Source organism: Sturnira hondurensis, unplaced genomic scaffold (assembly GCF_014824575.4).
Source record: "Sturnira hondurensis isolate 20B ecotype Veracruz unplaced genomic scaffold, ASM1482457v3 Scaffold0022977, whole genome shotgun sequence".
NCBI lineage: Eukaryota > Metazoa > Chordata > Mammalia > Chiroptera > Phyllostomidae > Sturnira > Sturnira hondurensis.
Window position 1 is genome coordinate 1,851,405 of NW_028095608.1, and position 18,845 is coordinate 1,870,249.

Genomic DNA, 18,845 nt, shown 5'->3' on the forward strand with positions numbered 1-18,845 from the left:
CCATTCAGCTCTGCAGGCATTAGGTATGAGCAGAGCAGAACCACAGGCCGGGTGCCGGAGGTCACTGAGCCGTGCCTAGCAGCAGACGACTGTAGGGTGGGACCTCAGCCCCAGGGAGACCTTTCCTCCCCCAGCAGCTCTCCAGTCATGTGTTGCAGACCCCCGACCTTTCACATCCAGACTGGTCACACGGTCTGGACCCTCCCCTGCCCTTTCCTCCCCCAGCAGCTCTCCAGTCATGTGTTGCAGACCCCCGACCTTTCACACCCAGACTGGTCACACGGTCTGGACCCTCCCCTGCCCTTTCCTCCCCTAGTCATTCAGTAGACCACCTTAAAGGAGGAACAAAGGGGCCGGAGAAGAGGCTCACTCCGCTCCCACACAAGCGCTTGCACGACCACTTCCTTCAGCCCTAAGCTGTCAAGATGATGAGCTTCTGACCGGCATCAAATAATCTTAGTAACAAAAGCCTCGGGTCTGTTGACCACAGAGTCAGAGTTTTGGTCCAACTGGAGATGACGGTTAGGTCTCAGCTGTGCTTCAGCTCCGGCCCAGAAAGGCAGCACATCCAGGCAGGACGATGCCATGGCTGACCTCAGGATGGACTGCCTTGGTGCCAACCAATCGCTAGAGACCATGACCCTGAAAGGACACATCTGGAAAGCTGATGAATATGCTACTGGGATCCTCCCCTGGGACCTCCCCTAAAATCCCCACTTTTAGAAAACAGATAAAAACACTCAGGACAGAGGACCCAGCACAGCTGTCATGCCTGTGCCTCCCCCCCCCCCCGGCCCCCCCGTCCTTCCCCTAGGCACGGTCTCCGCCTCTCTTTTTCCTAAGCTCCAAGGGCCATTNATGCCATGGCTGACCTCAGGATGGACTGCCTTGGTGCCAACCAATCGCTAGAGACCATGACCCTGAAAGGACACACCTGGAAAGCTGATGAATATGCTACTGGGATCCTCCCCTGGGACCTCCCCTAAAATCCCCACTTTTAGAAGACAGATAAAAACACTCAGGACAGAGGACCCAGCACAGCTGTCATGCCTGTGCCTCCCCCAGCCCCCCACCCCCCATCCTTCCCCCAGGCACGGTCTCTGCCTCTCTTTTTCCTAAGCTCCAAGGGCCATTCTTTTGCCTCTGGAACTTGTTTCCTGAGCCCATACAGCCCAGCTGGCTCACTTCTTCCACAACTCACTTCTTCTACCTCTGTGACTTTCTAAATAAGCTTTTACTTGTACTTGAGTCTTGGCTCTGAATTCTTTCTTAGCTGGAACTCAAGTACCAAGGTTGCTGAACCAAGATCAGTACCATCAGTACCATCAGTACCACCAGTATCATCCTGGTGCTGTTCTGCTGCTAACAATACATACTATCTGCATTTCGAGCAAAGCCCACAGACCAGGGGCTCAGTCACGCAGTTCTTCTAACTTAATGGCTGGTCTCAAACCTCAGGCCACCCACACTTGAGGACTGTAAACCCAAGTTTCCCGTGACTCCCTTCTCAGGTTTGATAATATGCTAGAGTGGCCTACAGAACTGAGAAGAACACTTTACTAATGTTCTCTGGCTTATTGTAAAGAATATAAGTCTAGAACAGCCAAATGGAAGAGATGCACAGGGCAAGGTACTGGGAGGTGCAAGGCAGCGCTTCCCTGTCTCTGAGCCACCCTCCCACCAAGTCTCTGTACTACCAACCTGGAAGCTCCTTAAAACTCATGTTTTTGCCCTGGCTGGTGTGGCTCGGTAGACTGAGAGCCATCCTGCAAACCTAATGGCTGCTGGTTCAATTCCCAGTCAGGGCACATACCTGGGTTGCAGGCCAGGTCCCCAGTTGGGGGCGTGCAAGAGGCAGTCAATCAATGTACCTCTCGCACATTGATGTTTCTCTCTCTCTCTCCCTCCCTTCCACGCTCTCTAAAAGTAAATACACAAAATCTTTAAAAATATATATTGTCCCGAGTCTCTTCATGTCATTCTTCTGAATAAAAAATAATTTTTTTAACTTGTGTTTTTAAGAGCTTTTACAGAACTCCATCTCCAGCACGCCTGCCCCATCCTGGAGGTTAAAAGTTCCCACCCTCTCATCCCTTAGTCTCTCCAGGGCAGTGCCACCCTGAGGCTACCCAGGAGTACCCCGCCTAAATCATGGGCATTAGCATTAACTGATTAAAAGGGGCTTGTTATGAATAACAAAAGGCACTCCTATTCCTAAGAAATTCAAAGGGTTTTAGGATCTCTGTGCCAGAACAGGTGACAAGGACCTAATACGTTACCAGATTATACCACACTGAGTGACACAGGAAGCTACTACTGTCTGTGTAAGCAGACAGTAAAAGGAACATGAAGTACAAGGCAAGGAAGGAAGGTTTCTCTTTTATTTTGTATGATCAAGGAAGGTAACAATTCACATAAGTGGACAAGTGTGATAACGTGACACTTTAACAGAGACCGAAGTGAGCCAGTGAGCCACAAAAATACACGAGAAGACTATGTTAGGCATCCAGGCCTCGAAACAAGAACACACTTGCCTTGTTTGAGAACAACAGCATGTTTAGTGGGAAGACTGGGAGGAGCAAATTTGAGGGAAAAGATCAGGAATTTGGTTTCTGATACATCCAGTATGAGCTATCTAGTAATCATCCAAGTGGAGACAGTGAAAGGTAGTTGGATATTCAGATCTAGAGCTGAGACTCCTAATGTGGAGATTCTGAAAGTCAATTATATATATATATATATATGTATATATGTATATATATATATACACACACATACATAATATATATTTATATATACTCATTTATATATATAAATCAATTTTATAACACACACGTGTGTATATACATATATGTATGTATGTATACACATTTTAACTTGTGTTTAACTTGTGTTTAACTGTTCGTGCGGTCCTGACAAGGGCATCCCCGGGGAGCAGCAGGGACAACAGTCTGCCTGGCATGGGCCGAAGAAAGGGCCAGGACAGGAGAGACGGAAGCAACTCTTCGGGTTTTTTCTACAGAAGGTCTAGAAGAATGCAACGTTCAGAAGAGATGGGTGGGTCAAGAGAGAACTTTAAAACAGTAGAATGAACAGCACGTCTTATAATGGCAACTGTTCATTAGAGAAGGAAAAATTGATGATCCAGGAGAACAAGGGCAGGCTTGCTTGAGCCGGGTCCCTGAAATGGGAAAGGGGGACTGGCCTGTGAGCATGAACTGTTCTCCACAGTAATAGTCGACAGAGGTCGAAACAGGTGGGCACAGAGACCGCAGATGCACAGACGGGGGTCACTCCGTTACTCTAATTCTGTGAGTGACATCTGAAACGGAGACTGAGAATGAAAGGTGTGCTGCAGGGCTAAGCAGAAGGAACGAACAGCAAATGCTGTCTAGTTCAATAACCCTGTCTTCTGCCACATATACGCGGCTATTTAATCCACCCGTTGAGTCTTTCGTTTCATTTCTAGAACTCTTTCATTGTTGTCATCTCTTTGGTCATTCTTTAATGTGGTCTCTCGTTGCCTTTTCAGACTTTCAAATCTCTTTTTATTTACACACAATGAACAATTTAAAATTATATCTTGTATTTTCAGAGCCTAGGTCATTATGGGTCTACTTGTATATTCTATATTTCTAATACCTCATTCGTGGTGCCTGTGAGTTTTGTGATTTTTGACTGTCAGCTGCTATTCTTCCCAGCACTTTACCTCCAATAACTCTTCCAGATCCTGGTTGAAAATAAACTCCTCCAGAGAGGATGGATATTTGCTTTTACCAGTAAGCTTTTACCAGTAAGCTGGGGGCATACCAACCTGGGCCTGCTAGAAATTAAATTTTCTACCTGAACCCTTTCCCAGCACAGGTGGCATGGATTTGGCCTGCAAACCTGTGTAAGTGGTTCCTGGTTACAGATTCTCAAGGAGCTTTTCCTCCCTCCCCAGGCAACTTTCCTTCCTGGTCCCTTACTCCCAGTGGGAATCATTTCTCAGTCACCCATATGTTGAGGATGTAGCCCTTTGGAGTCCAGGTTTTAAGGGAAGGTCTCCTTTTAGTTTCCTCTCCCTGAACAGACATGGCCTTAGGTCTTGTCCATTCCACCCCACACAGCTGTTAAAGCAGAAGCTGGAGGTCTTCGGGGCTGGGGAAAATCCCCAGGGTAATGGACTAGAACAACAGTGGCTGAGTCCCAAGGTTATATATGACTTTCCTTCCGGGGCAGGGGTGGGGGTGGGGTGCTCTGTGTATTTCTGGATTTCATGCCACCTCAGAAATGCATGTAGAAAGATTTTAAAATACAGCCAACTGAAACTACTTCCTTACAAGAAGTCTAACTTATTATATCCCCTGTTTGCACTGTCTTTGCTTCCCAGGGCTTTGCCACACACAAAACACATTTGCATTTCATTTATAAGAAAGCGGGGTTGAGATATACAAATCCCCATGATTTTGTGTGCTTGAAAATAATTTTACACTTTTATTGCAAAGATACATCTCAGTGATTTCTTGTGAAGAAAAGTATTTTTTTAAATCTACTCTTCCCTTTATGCTTTACTGTTCTGCTTCCAAGTTAGCATATGGAAGAAGAGTAAAAGAACGGTCTCAGTTCCCCTTTTTCATTTTCCTGGGTTTCCTGCGCATTATTTCTATTCCAAAGCAGCAAGCAAACTGGGATGTGCAGTGCAGATCAGAAAGGGCCCACTGGGGCTCCGCTTCCCCTTGTTCACTGACTTACTAAGTGTGATGTTTCGTCATGTGGGCTCCTTGAACTTCAGTCACCTCAAGAGCCCCATTTCTGAGATGTATCAAATAAAATGAGAGGATGTATATTGTAACTTGGTATAGATTAACGTACTATCTAAAATATGACCAAACGGTATATTAGAAAGTACCACCAGAAACAAAAACCAAACGCATTCATGTTTGAAGATTGTTTGGCACAATGCCACTTTGAATATGCACAACTCTTTAATTTCATTGGGTGAATGAAATGAAAATTATACGTTTACTTGTATACAATAAAAATGAAAGGTTGGATGCAATTATGAAGCCTTAATGTACATAATTAGTGGTATGTGGAGAAACCAAAGAGAGAAAATGAGAAAATTTCATGTTAAAAAATATCTGAATGTAAATTCCATTCTAAACAAACATCCAACTAGTAACTAGAAAGTAATTTTGCCCAAGTTTGCTTTTCATAATTCTGGTAGGTATATCCATATCTCCACCACCTCTGTTTCAGTATTTTCCAAGTGGGTTGGACAGGTAGTTTGAAGGATAACTGTGCTACAGTTACCCGCAAGGCTTGTTTTAAAATGCTGACTCCTGGGGTCACATCTGGAGCCACTTAATCAGGATATCTGGCAGTGGGGCCAGAGAACCTGCATTTTTAACATATTCCCCCAAAGCAAAAGTGTGTCCCTTTTATTTTTATCAAATCATTCATTAAAAAGTATTCAAACATGGGCACAAGTGGAATATTCAGGCATTCTGGGAGTTAGCGCAAAGCATCAAAGGCCATGAAAAAAAGTGTCTGAATAAAGTCAGAAAAACATATTTACACGGTTACACTCAGTTACCTGGAATTTTTCTTAGCAATGAGATTTAATTGCTTGAAATCACATCTCCCCTGGTTATCGGGCCACCTGAGCCACCTTGTTTCTCTCTCAGTTCTGCCACTTCGCCGCAGGTGCAAACAGCAGCACCTGGCAGCAGTCTACCCAAACTCGACTGTGTAACCCAAAGCAAACATGCCTCTTAAGGACAAAGATCTGGCCACCTACCCTCCGATTTCCAGCTTGTTGGGAACATGTGTAATGGAAGCTTCGCAAAGGAAGCCCCGAACTCTGCTCTGGGGCCACTGCCGCCCTGCTGAGACCACAGGCCGACCCAGACCCCGGCTCGCACGTGGGTGCACCTGGGTATCGCCAGGCAGACCGCACAAGTTGATGTGACACGGCGGTCCTTAGCGGGGGTTGACAGCTAAGAGACGCTCTAGTTCTAGGGGACGGGAAGTCCCGTCTCCTCCCTGTCCGCTGGGCTCCCGCAGGCCACCGGCCTCTGTCTCCCAGTCCCCTCAACTCTCCAAGGGCGAGGGGGGCGTTTCAGCGCGGATGTTTTCGCTCCCGTCCCTCCCTCCTCTCTCGCCGCACTCTAGCGGTGCCACAAATCAGCTCCGAACGCACACCTCCCGGCCCGCATCTTCTTCCCCCTTCCCTGCCGTCACCCCGAGTGTCGCCGCCCCGCGCAGCGGCGACTAGCCGGCGCTTCCTGGACTCCTGTCAGGTCGTCCGCTGTCCAAAGGCCGCCCGGCCTCCCCACCATCGCCGGCTCACCTGGGCCTCGACGACGCCCCGGAGGAGGCTCAGGGTGACCAGCAGCCGCACCGCGGCCGCCCCCCGCTCCGCGCCGGCCGGCCGGGTCCCCCGGCTCATGCTGCCCGCTCCCTGCACCGCAACCGGCAGGGCCCCGAAGGGCTGGGGAACCGTGAGCGGACCGAGCGACGATCCACGGGGGCTGCTGCCGCCGGCGGCGAGAGTCCAGGGTCAGAGGTCCACGAACCCCGCAGCTGCCAGTGAGGCGGAGAGCCCAGCGCCCGCACCACATCCCCGGGGGCCCCGCCCCTCGCCTGGCCCCGCCTCGCTCCAGGCCCCGCCTCCTCCCGGCCCCCCGCCCCGAGCGCGGGGCCTTGTGGGAATTGTGGTCCCTCCTCCCCGCCCTCCTCCCCACCCCGAGCGCAGAAGGCGGGATCGCGGAGGAACGAACCGGGACGGGCCTCTGCGGGGTTGCTCCGCCTCCTGGGGCTCGGCCTCCGCGGTGGCCAATGAGGCAAGACCACGTGAGCTCCAAAACACGAGGGGCACAGGCCAGGATTTTAGGAGGGACATCCTTCCCCATGAGGTTGTCCTGGAAACAGGGCCTGGTCTCCGGTGTCGTCTACCCCGACCCCGGATTCGGCCAGTACTCACGTACGTTAGCATCTTCGACTTTGAACCCTAGGCGTTTTCTCTGACGCTGGCCAGTGGCCTCATCCAATGCGGGGGCCTGGTGAGACCCCGCGGCTCCGGCCCCTCTTTCATTTGATGCTGTCCGGGGTCAAGAGGTTTCTGCCTGTCCCGCTCCCATTCCTAACGGGAAGCACGTTAGAGAGTGAAAACGAACCCCAGTGTTCAGAACGTAATGTGGGAATAGGGACAAAAGCACAGAAAAACTTGTGATATAGACAGTGCTCAGCGCCCACCTGTAAACATTCTAGCTTATCATGTGATTCTAGACAAGTTACTTAATATCTGGATGCCTCAGTTTTCCTGTCTTTATGTGAATACAATGATCCCCTTCTCAAAAGTTGTTCCAGGATGACATAACAGAAGTGTTCAATCAGTGATAGGTGCTATTAATTTTATTAATAGGCTTGACCTCCAGAGAACTAGAAATACAGCACTTTAGTGTGTATTAGGTACCCATCACTTCTGTAACAAATTACACAAATTTATAGGCTTAAAACAAATGTATTATCTTACATTTCTGGAGGTCAGAAGTCCACACTGGATCAGCAGGGGCTGCCTTCCTTCTAGACACTTCAGAGGACAATATATTTCCTCTACTCTTCCTACTTATGGAGGCCACCTGCATCCCCTAGCTCAGGACCAGCATCGCTCTGTCAGCTCCTGCTCCCTCTGCTGCCACTGCCCCCCGCCTCCTCTTTCTGAGCCTCACTCCACTGCCTGCCTCTTACCAAGACCCTTGTGGTCACATAGGGTCACTATGTGAATAGCGAAATCCAGAATAATCTCCCCACAGAAATCCAGAATAATCTCCCCACATCAAAATCCTTGATTTAGTCCCCTGTGCAAAGTCGTTTGTGCCGCATGAAGTAAAGGACACACGAGTTCTGGGGATTACGGCGTGGGCATCTTTGGAGAAGCAGCAGTCAGCTACACACAGTGCTTGGTTCTGTTCAGAGCACTTTCATAATTCACGGGGCTCAGTGAAAAATGAAAATGCAGGGTCCTGGCTCCAAAAATACAAAGAATTTCAACACAGCGACAGCAGAGCATAAACGCAAGTGCAGGGGCCTAGCTTAAAAACAAGAAGAATTTTTGTTTGATTAACTACTTTTCTACCTCTCCTCTTCTTTTCTTTGCCAAACCTCTATTTTCTAGCCTCCCAGTCCCCTTTCCCTCATATGAATGTGCTCTGTCCCTATCATGCTACTAAAGTGTTTCTCTTGTCAAATCTAGTGGACCTTTCCCAAGATTCTTGTCTCTGTGCTGCATTTCATGTTATTGGTTACCCATACTCTCTGAGGTTATATTCTAAAACGTCCCAGGTATTTTCTGTTGTGGCTAAAGTGAATTATAAATTTTCTATTTATAAAAATCTTAGGTCCTTTAACGGGCCTTTAATCTCAGGTCCTCTCATGCGTCCGAACTCAAGTGTAGAATCTATGGCCTGTGGGTAGAACCCCTCTAGCTTTATTATCAAGTGGTCAGTTGGTAGAAAGGGGACAGCAGGCACAGAACTCCAGTGCAGGGCTCAAAGAGTTTTTGGCTTCTTGGTGGCCTAACCCAGAAAATAACAGCAACAAGGATACTGCCCCTGCCCCGCCCCCGCCCCTCCCCGCACTCCCCCATTTATTTTTCAGCCTAGAAGCCAGACACACTCATCTTTTGGGGACTAGTTTTTTTCTTGGGGGGTGAATTTTGAAATTCCAAGTGTTTATCAGCAGATACACTGTAGCCAGATTCATTCATAATGATGCCTGCGGGGATCTGTTTTAGTGTTCATGTTGCAATGAGTGGTGTGAGGGGTAGTTCCTTAGGGAGCAGACAGCCACCTTCTTTGTTCTCTCACCCTGGCCTCTTCGTTCACTGTCCCTAAAATCAGCTGCACTCACTGAAAGCAGCACCAGGAGGCACCAGTGATGTCATCTCTGCGTCCTGCAAGCCCACTGTTTGAACCTTTCCATCCCTAACACTGCAGCTGGCAGTTGTAACGGAGAGAGGAAAGTGTATACTTTAATCCCCTTTTTGGTTGCAAGCCACAAAAAATCACCTCCAGCTAAATTCTTTTTTAAAAGAATAGCAACTGAAAAAAAAAACTGGAATAGCTTATAGCAGCGATTTTTAATGGGTGTGCCACAAGAATTTTTAAAACATGCAATACCTGACTGCTTAGTCAGAGCCACTAACCTCTTTTCCCTTAGGCTCTCAAATTTAAAAAAAAAAAAAGACAACAGCCAACACAATGATAACTATCTGGTGTGAATGACTCAAAATTATACCTTTTTTGGGGGGTCAGATTGGCAAATATTTTTGGTATGCCACAGAATTTTAGTAATTAGTTGATGTATGCCAGGAGGTGAAAAGGGTGAAGATCCCTGGCTTCCAGTATCGAGGAAGATGTCACGGCTCATACCTCGGGGAGGGCAAACGCATCAGAACAGCATTCGGGGACTCTAAGCCGGGTCTTTCTCAGGCACTGCCCTTAGACAGATCAATTCTAATCCCTTTTAGCCCTTTGTACATTTGTTCAAAATTCGAATTCCTTCCAGAGCTTAGCTTGTGGGGAGAGAGCAAGACTGCATGGAGTGAGCAAGAGGTAGGCAGACAGTGAGCGCTCTGCCCTCCACCGTAGATGGCGGGTGGGAGCTGCTCGGGGAGAAGCAGCAGCTGTGTCCTCCAGGAAGTCGTGTTGTACCTCAGGCACTCCGCTCCCTCTTTTTCCTCACCTTGGCTGTAGCCGCAGGTTTCTTGAGTCATCACAGACATCTTGAGTATGGAATACCAAAAGGTACACGTCAGAAAGAGCCACAGTATGTCCACTATAATTTACATAATTTATAACTTACTGACACCACCCGGGTTAGGCAAACTTAACTATCTGGAACTAAGGTATAGAAAAATTGACTACATTTTTTCTTTTTTTTCTTTTTTCTTTTTTAATAATTTTTAAATTTAATTCTTGTTCAAGTACAGCTTTCTGTCTTATATTCCCAACCCTGCCCGCCCCCCACCCCATGCTTCCCGCCTCCCTCCCATTTCCGCCCCCCCACCCTTAGTTATTGTCCATGTGTTCTTTATACTTGTTCATGTGAGTCCATCCCCTTTTCTCCTATGATTCTCTCCCCTCTCCCCTCTGGACCCTGTCAGCCTGTTCCGTATTTGAGTGTCATTGGTCATATTATGCTTGCTTGTTTGTTTTGTTTATATTCCTGTTAATGGTGAGATCATATGGTATTTGTCTTTCATACATTTTTCAAATGGAAGAATTTATGACTTAACCCCAGATCTATTCAGTTGAGAAGAGTCAGCACCAGCAATAAAGTCTATCAGTACAATCTGCCCCACCCCACTCCAAAGACAAGCAATGATAACTTGGAATTGATTTGGACGGGACAGTTTGCAGGAAAAGGTTAACCTGGAGAAACAATCTTAGCATAGATGGAAATTCCACTAGGGCCCGCCAGGACTATCTGTTTCCCATGATTCTTAGTGGAGCCAAACAGGATCAGTGTGGGCGACCTCGGTGTGCTTTGTCTCTTCAAATGAATAGCATCAGAAAGGGCTTAAGTCACTCTGATGTTATGCATTTAATGAGTTAACCAGTCTTAGTGGTATTTGCAATGCAGGCACACTAACTCATGCACACAAACACAGGTTTATATCTGTCGCAGATTCACTTCATTTTGCTCAATGTGAACGATCCCCTCACCCCTCTTATCCCTTTGTTCCCCCACCACCCTCCTCTCCACACTGTCTCTGCCTCTTCTGTCAGAGGCTGGCCTCACTACCTGGTCCCCTTGCCCAGAGTGACTTGTCTAGACTCTGACAGAGGTCCTTCCTGTGACCTTCGTGGAGCCCTAGCAGTCTGCTCTCTGTTACGAGTATGTGTGCATATATTATAGACATCCATGCAGCCTCCAGAGTATGAAGTTTTAGAGGACTCTGTCTTCTCGTACCAAATTCTCTTTTGTGGGTATTTAGTTCAATGAACAGTCAACAAGTATTTGTCAACTGACTGCTGTTCATTTGTTACTGTTATTCAGGATCTCAGTTTATCTGAGAAGACACCACTCTGCAAACCAACCCCTGAGTGTCTGCTGCAGACAGCTGGGAAGCAGCTGCCTGGAGCAGGAACATCCTTGGAGAAGGCAGCAAGACGAGACTTTCACAAAGGCAGGAGATTACTGCTCCTGAAAGAGAGGTTTGGGGACCATCAAAAAGACAGGGTGTACCACACTCGTCAAATGACTGGTTAAGACCCGTTACTGGAAACCCATTACTTCAGGAGTTTGGGGTTTTCTTTTTGTCAAGCACAGTTTGAAATGTCTACAACTAATGGTTTTTGAATCAAAGGCTTGAGCAGGGTCTTAAGCAGATTACTGGAATGCTTCAGTGACTTTGTGAAGTAACAAAATTGAACCAAGTATTTACATTTCCAAGGCATCATTGTGTTTCCGTAATTTTATGGTTTGGTTAACTCTGTGACTTCTAATGGAGGAGAAACTCATTGATGAACGTTTCTAAATAAAAGTCAAGGTAATGGGGTGGAAATTTAATAACACTGGTAATTTTCAAGCCGAGTTGCGATCAGTGAACCTGCTGAGTCCTGACAATCTGTTGTGTTTGAACAACTGTATTTGCAGGGAGCACTCATGCGCCAACCAACTGGCCACAGCAATTTTTTTAAAAGTGGGTTTCTACCTGTAACTTAGTCATAAGGGGAATTTTTGTGTGATGGTAGGATTTCTGAATCATTCTGAGAGAAGTTCTCCCCCTTTTCTTTCACAAGTAATAGGGATTAAAAGTAACTAAAGCAAAAGCACTTGGCTGGCCTATGGCTTGTTATTAGTTATCTTCCTCAAGTATTTGTGTTTTTCTTTAACATTTACTGAGCTGTGACACTGTCAAGCATTTTCACTTAACAGCATTAAAGCTGATAATCTTAAATTTAGATTTATTTCCATTTCTAAAGGAGGCAGTTTCAACAAAAGCTTCATTTGCATAACACACATTGAGGTATGCTGTAAGTCAATATATGATGGGGGAATCTATTAAATCTGAACAATTAGGAAAACTGGAATCATAATTCTGCCAATTTCTTCCTCCCCCCTAATTTCTATGACACAAAAGACTTCTCATAACCCCAAAGTTCTGACGAACTGCCTGAGGGTGGGGTGGTCACTGATGCCCCTCCAGACGGCATCAGTGAGGGCAGCACCCAGAATGTTTGGAAGAGGGAAAAACGCATGTCACAAGGCGCAGAGACGCACGAGGTTATGGACACAGTGACTGCGGGCAGGGGAAGGCAGGAAGGCCATAGGAGGTCCTAAGTGGAGGTTGGGGTGTTCCTGCGAGGCACTGACCTCTGCCCTCCGGTCAGTCTCTACTCATTGTCCCTGGGACCTCAAGAAGTTCGCTTCTCCAAATTTAGTTGCTTTTTCCTGGGTTCGGGCTGTGTGTGAACTGTGCCCTATCAGTGGCTTTGTGCTGCGCCCCTTTCTCCGAGGGTCACGCTCACACTTCCTGCCCAGCTACCATCCCCTCCTGCTCACCCACCATCCCCTCCTGCCCACTCCTGCCTTGGAGGAGGCTGGTGTTAACTGTGCAGTCCCAGCAAGCGGGGCCGGCCTCTGGTGCCCCATCCTCTGACTTGCCACCATCTTGACGGGGATTTGGAGTCCATGTGGCCCTAAGAGAATCGCACACTGTCTGGCTTCCATTTTGTACTCTTTCCTTTGTTCCCTTCTGGGACTTGTCTCCTCCCTGGCGTCCAGCAGGACGGCCGTCTTGCATTTAGAATGTTACATAAACAGCCTGTGTTCTTTTCTGGAAAAAAGACCAGCCCAGCACACACTCTGCCAGGCACCATAGGGCCTCTTAGCTGATGTCTCCTTGTCTGTCACTGTCCACAGTCCCCCCAGAGCAGGACAGCCATTGTATTAAATGACATTCTTGGGACTCTTCTAGTTCCCCAAGAAGAAAGCAGGCCATTTGTGCCTCCCCTTTCTTCCACGATTCCAGGGATTCACTTTCTGTTCTGCTACACAATAAAATCAACTTGCTCTCTCTTAGAAAACAGTACCTATTATATTTCCACCAGTCCATAGTGGCCACCAGTTTATAAATCGATCAGGAAACCCCAAAGAAATAGTCAGTCATTTCAGATTACTTTAAATTACTTGAGAGGAACATCCCCCCCCCCCCCCCCCCGCCCCAGTTGTCAGGTTGTTTTTTAAAATGTCTTAAAATGTGAAGCTTCTAGCCCTGGCTGTGTGGCTCAGTGGATTGAGTGCCAGCCTGCAAGCTGAAAGGTCGCTGGTTCAGTTCCCCATCTGGACACAGGCCTAGATTGTTTCTCTTACACATCGATGTTTCTCTCCCTCTCTTTCTCCCTCCCTTTCCCTCTTTCTAAAAAACAAACAAAAAAAATCTGAAGCTTCTAGTCTGTGGTGCTTTTTTCAGACACCCCTGAACTAATTAGAGCGATATTTCATGTACAAAACAATCTATCAATGAATGCCTTCATTGTAGTTTTTTAATTGCCATGTGTAAAATTTTACTAATTTATCCAAAAATTGCCCCAAGTTTGTTAATAACTAAAGGCCATTTTGGATATTAGTAGTTGTATCTATTTTAAAAACTTACATTTATATCTGAAAGCTTTGTGAAGTCATTTTAAAATATGTCTTTTGATTTTAGAGAAAGAGGAAAGGGAAGAGAAAGAAAGAGAGAGAGAAACATCAGTGTGAGAGAGAAACCTTGATCAGTTGCCTCCCACACATGCCCCGACCAAGGATTAAACCTGCAGCCTAGGTACCTGCCCAGATGGGGAGTCAAACCCCCAGTTTTTCGGTCTATGGAATGATGCTCCAACCAGCTGAGCCACACCAGCCAGGGCTGAAGTCAGTTTTTAATAGACTATTTTTTAGACAAGTTTAAGGTTCACAGCAAAAGTGAACAGAACACACAGTTCCCAGTTACCCCCTGCACATGCCAGCCCCCCCCCATGGCCAACAACCCCCACCAGGGTGGGACGCTGTTACAGTCAGTGGACCCACACTGACACATCATCATCATCCCAAGCCCATCCTTTACATCAGAGGTCACTTGGGGCACTGTACGGTCTATGAACTCTGACAGATGTATAATAACAGTGTCCACCACGGCCCTGTCACACAGAATGGTTTCACCGTCCTTAACAGGTCCTGGACTCCACCTGTTCATCCCTCCCTCCCACTGAAATTATTTTTTATTTTCTCAATGTTTCTATCAGTATAGATATCTTTTATTTGTCACACTTATCATGACATGAATCTGAAATCATTTTTCAGCAAACTTCCACCCTGAGGTCTATGTTACAAATGGAAAAGTCCGTATCAACTGGAATTAACTCTAAGCACACAGATGAAAACAAAATCAAACATCAGATTCGTTCAACTAAAGTGGTTTCTCTTCACTCTGTGTGCATCATGTGCTTTCAAGAGAAAAAAAATGAGGAGTAGTCATGTCCAGTTGCCTCATGGAACGTGAAACATCATCTACTTAATCTTCCGACCAAAATTATGGCCCAGGAGGGTTAGCTCTGAAACCGCAGCACTGCAGGCTCTCCGAGCCAGGCCAGAGGTGAGCGTCTGCCGCAGCGACGGTCAAGGCTGCAGGAGAACAGCACAGGGAGCTGCCTCGGGTGCACCCTGGAGCTCCAGCGTCCCACCTCCCTCTGTGGCCTCACCTGTGAAGGGAGTGCGCCTCACACCACAGTTAGCTTGGGGTTCTCTGCACCTCAACCTGCTGCACGGGGTATGCATGGCACCTGCTTGTCCCCGTTTTACATCCATGCAAAAGGCATAGCTCTGATTTGTATTTTTTGTGTAACAACTGAAAAATCTCTCAACTGTCCTGAAAAGTGACATGCAACTTATAATAATTTTAAATGAAAACCTACTAGTGGGTCCTGGCTGGATAATTTCTATGCCATGGAGAAATGAAGCGGGCACTCCCCGGGACTGGAGCTAAGTAAGCAGAGTGGGCAGCCCTCAGCAGGAATGTTAAAGGGGAGTTTGAGCATCAGATGAATGAATGGGCCACATGGTCTTTTATGATTTTTTAAAATAAAGAGCTTGTTTATTTAATTTTAGAGAAGGGGAGGAGAGGGAGAAAGAGAAACATCAATGTGTGCTTGCCTCTCACGCACCCCCTACTGGGCACCTGCCCCGCAACCCAGGCCTGGGTCCTAACTGGGTATTGAACCTGCGACCCTTTCATTCACAGACTGGCACTCAGTCCACTAAGCCACATCAGCCAGGGCCATGAGTTTTTCAATCCTGACTTTCAATAACTCCACCTAAAAAGCAGAGAGCTGTACCAAGCCTTTTTCAACCAAGAAGTCTTTTTCCAATGTAGTAAAACATTTGAAAATGATCCCTTCCCACTCTCAGGGTGAGTACCAATCTCAGCAAGTCAATGGACAGCCTGTCACCCTGTGTTCCCACAGGTAAGAGCCTAAACTGGAAAGCAGCTGTGAATGTTGGGCGAATGGAGCAACTGGCAGGCACATTTTACCACTTTCTCAGGAAGACCAGACTATGTGTAATAATTCCCAGGAAACAGGAATAGAGTACTTTGAGGAACAAAATAGCAAGAAAAACTTTCTGACTCAAAAATCCAAGCTAACAAACAGCTAGGGTTTAATGAAGGCGACTAACTATTATCAGGTTGTTTTCATAGAGTTGGTTATTAAGGAAACACTTTAAAGCACCCAGATAGCAGGGTCAGAAGGAACTGTTGGGAGAATGGTTGCCAGACCGTCTTGGACCATCAGTTCACCGAGTCTCTCGATGTTCACAGCAGCAGCAGTGGCGCTAGGACTTCCCAGGCTTTAAAGAGACCCTCTCATCCCAAAGTGAGTATCTCGACCATCACTGTCATTCTATTTAAAATATAACTATGGCCCTGGCTGGTGTAGCTCAGTGGATTGAGCATGAGCCTGCAAACCAAAGGATCGCGGTTCGATTCCCAGTCAGGGCACATGCCTGGGTTACAGGCCAGCTCCCAGCGGGGGGTGCACAAGAGGCAACCATACATTGGTATTTCCCTCCCTCTCTCCTTCCTTTCTCCTATAAAGATAAATAAATAAAATCTTTAAGAAAATAAAAATAAAAGTAAAATATAACTATGTTCACCAAAAATTTTATTTCATTGGCAAAAAGCACATAGAAACCAAAGCACAGCCCTAGGTCTCCCACCTCCCCATCGGTGCGCCAAGCTGCACGCGCCACCCTGCCCTACGACCAGGGCGTTCTTTAACGCTTCTTCCACCTCTTTCCTATATGACCAGTTTCCCCTCTACAGACTTATTCCATCAACATGTAAAAACACGCTGCGCCTCAGCCATGCCTCTGTCTTCACGCAACACTCCTTGATGCAGCTATCTGCATTTACTGCCTTCACTTCTCTCCTGGTCTCTCTAGAACCCACTCCAGTCAAGTGTTTGCCTCACTGCTCCACTCAAACTGTTCTCACCAGGCTCCCCACCGGCCTCGCACGCACGGCTGCATTGCAAGGCCAAGTCTCTGTCCTTATTGACTTGACCTACAGCAGCATTTGGCACAGCCGATCACCGTCTCTGTGAGACGCTTTCTTCCCTTAACTTCCAGAACCTGCTCCCCTGTTTCTGCTCCAGCCTAGGGTCTTCAGTCGCCTTCGCTGGTTCCGTCTCATCTCCAGGGCCCTAAACAGGCTCTTCTGTTTTGTCACTTTGACTCCTTTGGTTACATCGTCCAGTTTACTTTAACTGCCATCCTGTGTTAGTGACCCCAAAATTTATACCTTCAGCCTTGACCTCTGCATTCAACCCCAGACTCGTGTCCACCTGCCTACTGGACACGTTCACTTTGATGCCCACATGCTGCTCTTGCCATCTCTCCCAGTTCAGTAAATGGCAGCTCCCTTTCCTGGTTATTTAGGCCAAAATCCTTGGTCTTTTGCTGTCTTCTCTCCTCTCTCACCCCAGTCTCATCCAGTCCTGCTGGCTCTTTCTTCCAAATACACCCAGAATTTGATAACTTCTCACTGTGCCTGTTAAGCCTGCCCCCATTTGTGTGAATTACTGCCATAGCCTCCTCACAGGTCTTCCTACTTCTTTCCTCACCTGTCTTTAAATTTTTTTTTGGCAGCAAAACAGCCGTAGAGCTTTTATTAAAACATGTCATCCATCTGCTCATAGCCCTTCAATGGCTCCTGTCAGGCTCGTCCCCAAAGCCCAGGTGTTTACAGGGACCTGTGAGGCCTTCTGCAATGTGACGCCCAGGATTCCCTAACCTCGTCTCCCATAGCTCTCTCCTTGGCTCAGTCACTTTCAGCCCTATTTCGCTCCTTGCTGTCCTTCAGACACACTGAGCGAGCTTCGGCAGGGCCCCTGCAGGCACACTCCCCTCCAACCGTCTCTCCGTGGCCACCCTCTTCAGATGGTCGCTAGGAATTCCACTTTAGCACGGTGATCCCTCTTGCCCAGTGCTTCCCCTCTTGTTCCTCTGCTCTGTTTCCTTCTTGGCACATTTAAACACACCACACATGTTACTTGTCTTCTTTCCTTTCTTTTCCACCACAATGTAAGTTCTGTGGGGTGAGGACAGTGGTTTGATGTGTCCTCTGCTGTATCCTCGGCACCCAAACAGCCCCTGACACACAGTAGTCATTCAGTAACTAGCTGTTAAATAAACTTGCGCTCCCCATCCTTTTTGGCACCAGGGACCAGTCTTGTGAGAGATCATTTCTCCATGGACCGGGGGAAAGGGTAGGGGATGGTTTCAGGATGATTTAAGCACATTACATTTATTGTGCACTTTATTTTTATTATTATTACATTGTGATATATAATGAAATAATTATACAACTTACAGTAATGCTGAATCAATGGGAGCCCTGAGCTTGTTTTCCTGCAACTGGACGGTCCCATCTGGGGGTGATGGGAGACAGTGACAGCCGAAGTGTGTTGCATATGTCCAGTCTACTCCTGATCTTGTTTTGGTGGCTGTCACTGAAGAAAACCCTGCTTCACAAAGACAGGATGTTGGAAACTGAAGCAGGCTTTTCAGTGCTTTTGTGGCAACCTCAGGATATTCCACCTTGCCTTTAATCCAGAATGTATGGAGGTCTGAAGTTGTCTCAAACATCCTTTTAAGGCCACCGTCATCTGCGATCTCCAGCAGTTGGTCCTCTTCCAGCCCAGACAAAGTCCATTCACTCGGCTTATTCACACATGGGTCGCTGGTCCATTCCTTCCCAGTTCGGGGTCTTCTGTGCTTAGGAAGGAATGCCCAGACTCTTTTGAAAGCTGAGCTGAGGAACATGCACCGGCTGGGAGAGAGAGGGCCCTGGCTCGGTCTCTTTCAAAATCACTGCTAATGCTTGAAACGTGTCAGGAACCCCAATGTTTGCTTGTCATGCACAGTTCCAGCTTGGCTTTGAATGCAACCACTTTGTTGGTCAACTTGAACAACGTTGTTGCTCTTCCCTGAAGGGACAGATTGGGTTCGCTGAGCAGGTCGAATGTGTCACACGACTAAGCAAACGCTGGGGACCATTCTGTGTGGTTTCAGACACTGTAGCCCCGCAAGAGCAAGCCTTGGAAAAGGTCACTAAGTCTCACTGGAAATCCAGGAAATGCAGGTGGCAGGCATGACCCAACACTAATGCCAAGGATCCCCGTGGGAGATCAGGCCTGATAAATACATTGTATTCTTAGAAGCTTGTTTTGTTTTGTATAGCCCTGTTGATATAAACTGGATGTTCAAGTTCAAGGCATAAGGAATAAACTCCTCATTTCACGAATCACGTCTTAAAG

The 18,845-nt window shown here is 47.2% G+C and overlaps 1 protein-coding gene across 2 annotated transcripts in view; it reads right to left on the minus strand.

Annotated features, from left to right (window-relative positions):
• The window catches only part of ERO1B (endoplasmic reticulum oxidoreductase 1 beta), a 45,557-nt gene extending 38,939 nt beyond the window's left edge, over positions 1-6,618 (minus strand). Inside the window, exon 1 of one of the 2 annotated variants that reach the window (XM_037037313.1) lies at positions 6,335-6,617. In XM_037037313.1, coding sequence (XP_036893208.1) covers positions 6,335-6,433 — 99 coding nt within the window. In that variant the 5' untranslated portion in view covers positions 6,434-6,617. Of the gene's footprint in view, positions 1-6,334 lie in introns of both variants that reach the window. The other variant, XM_037037312.1, reaches the window with a different exon arrangement.
• Between the last annotated feature and the right edge of the window lie 12,227 nt (positions 6,619-18,845).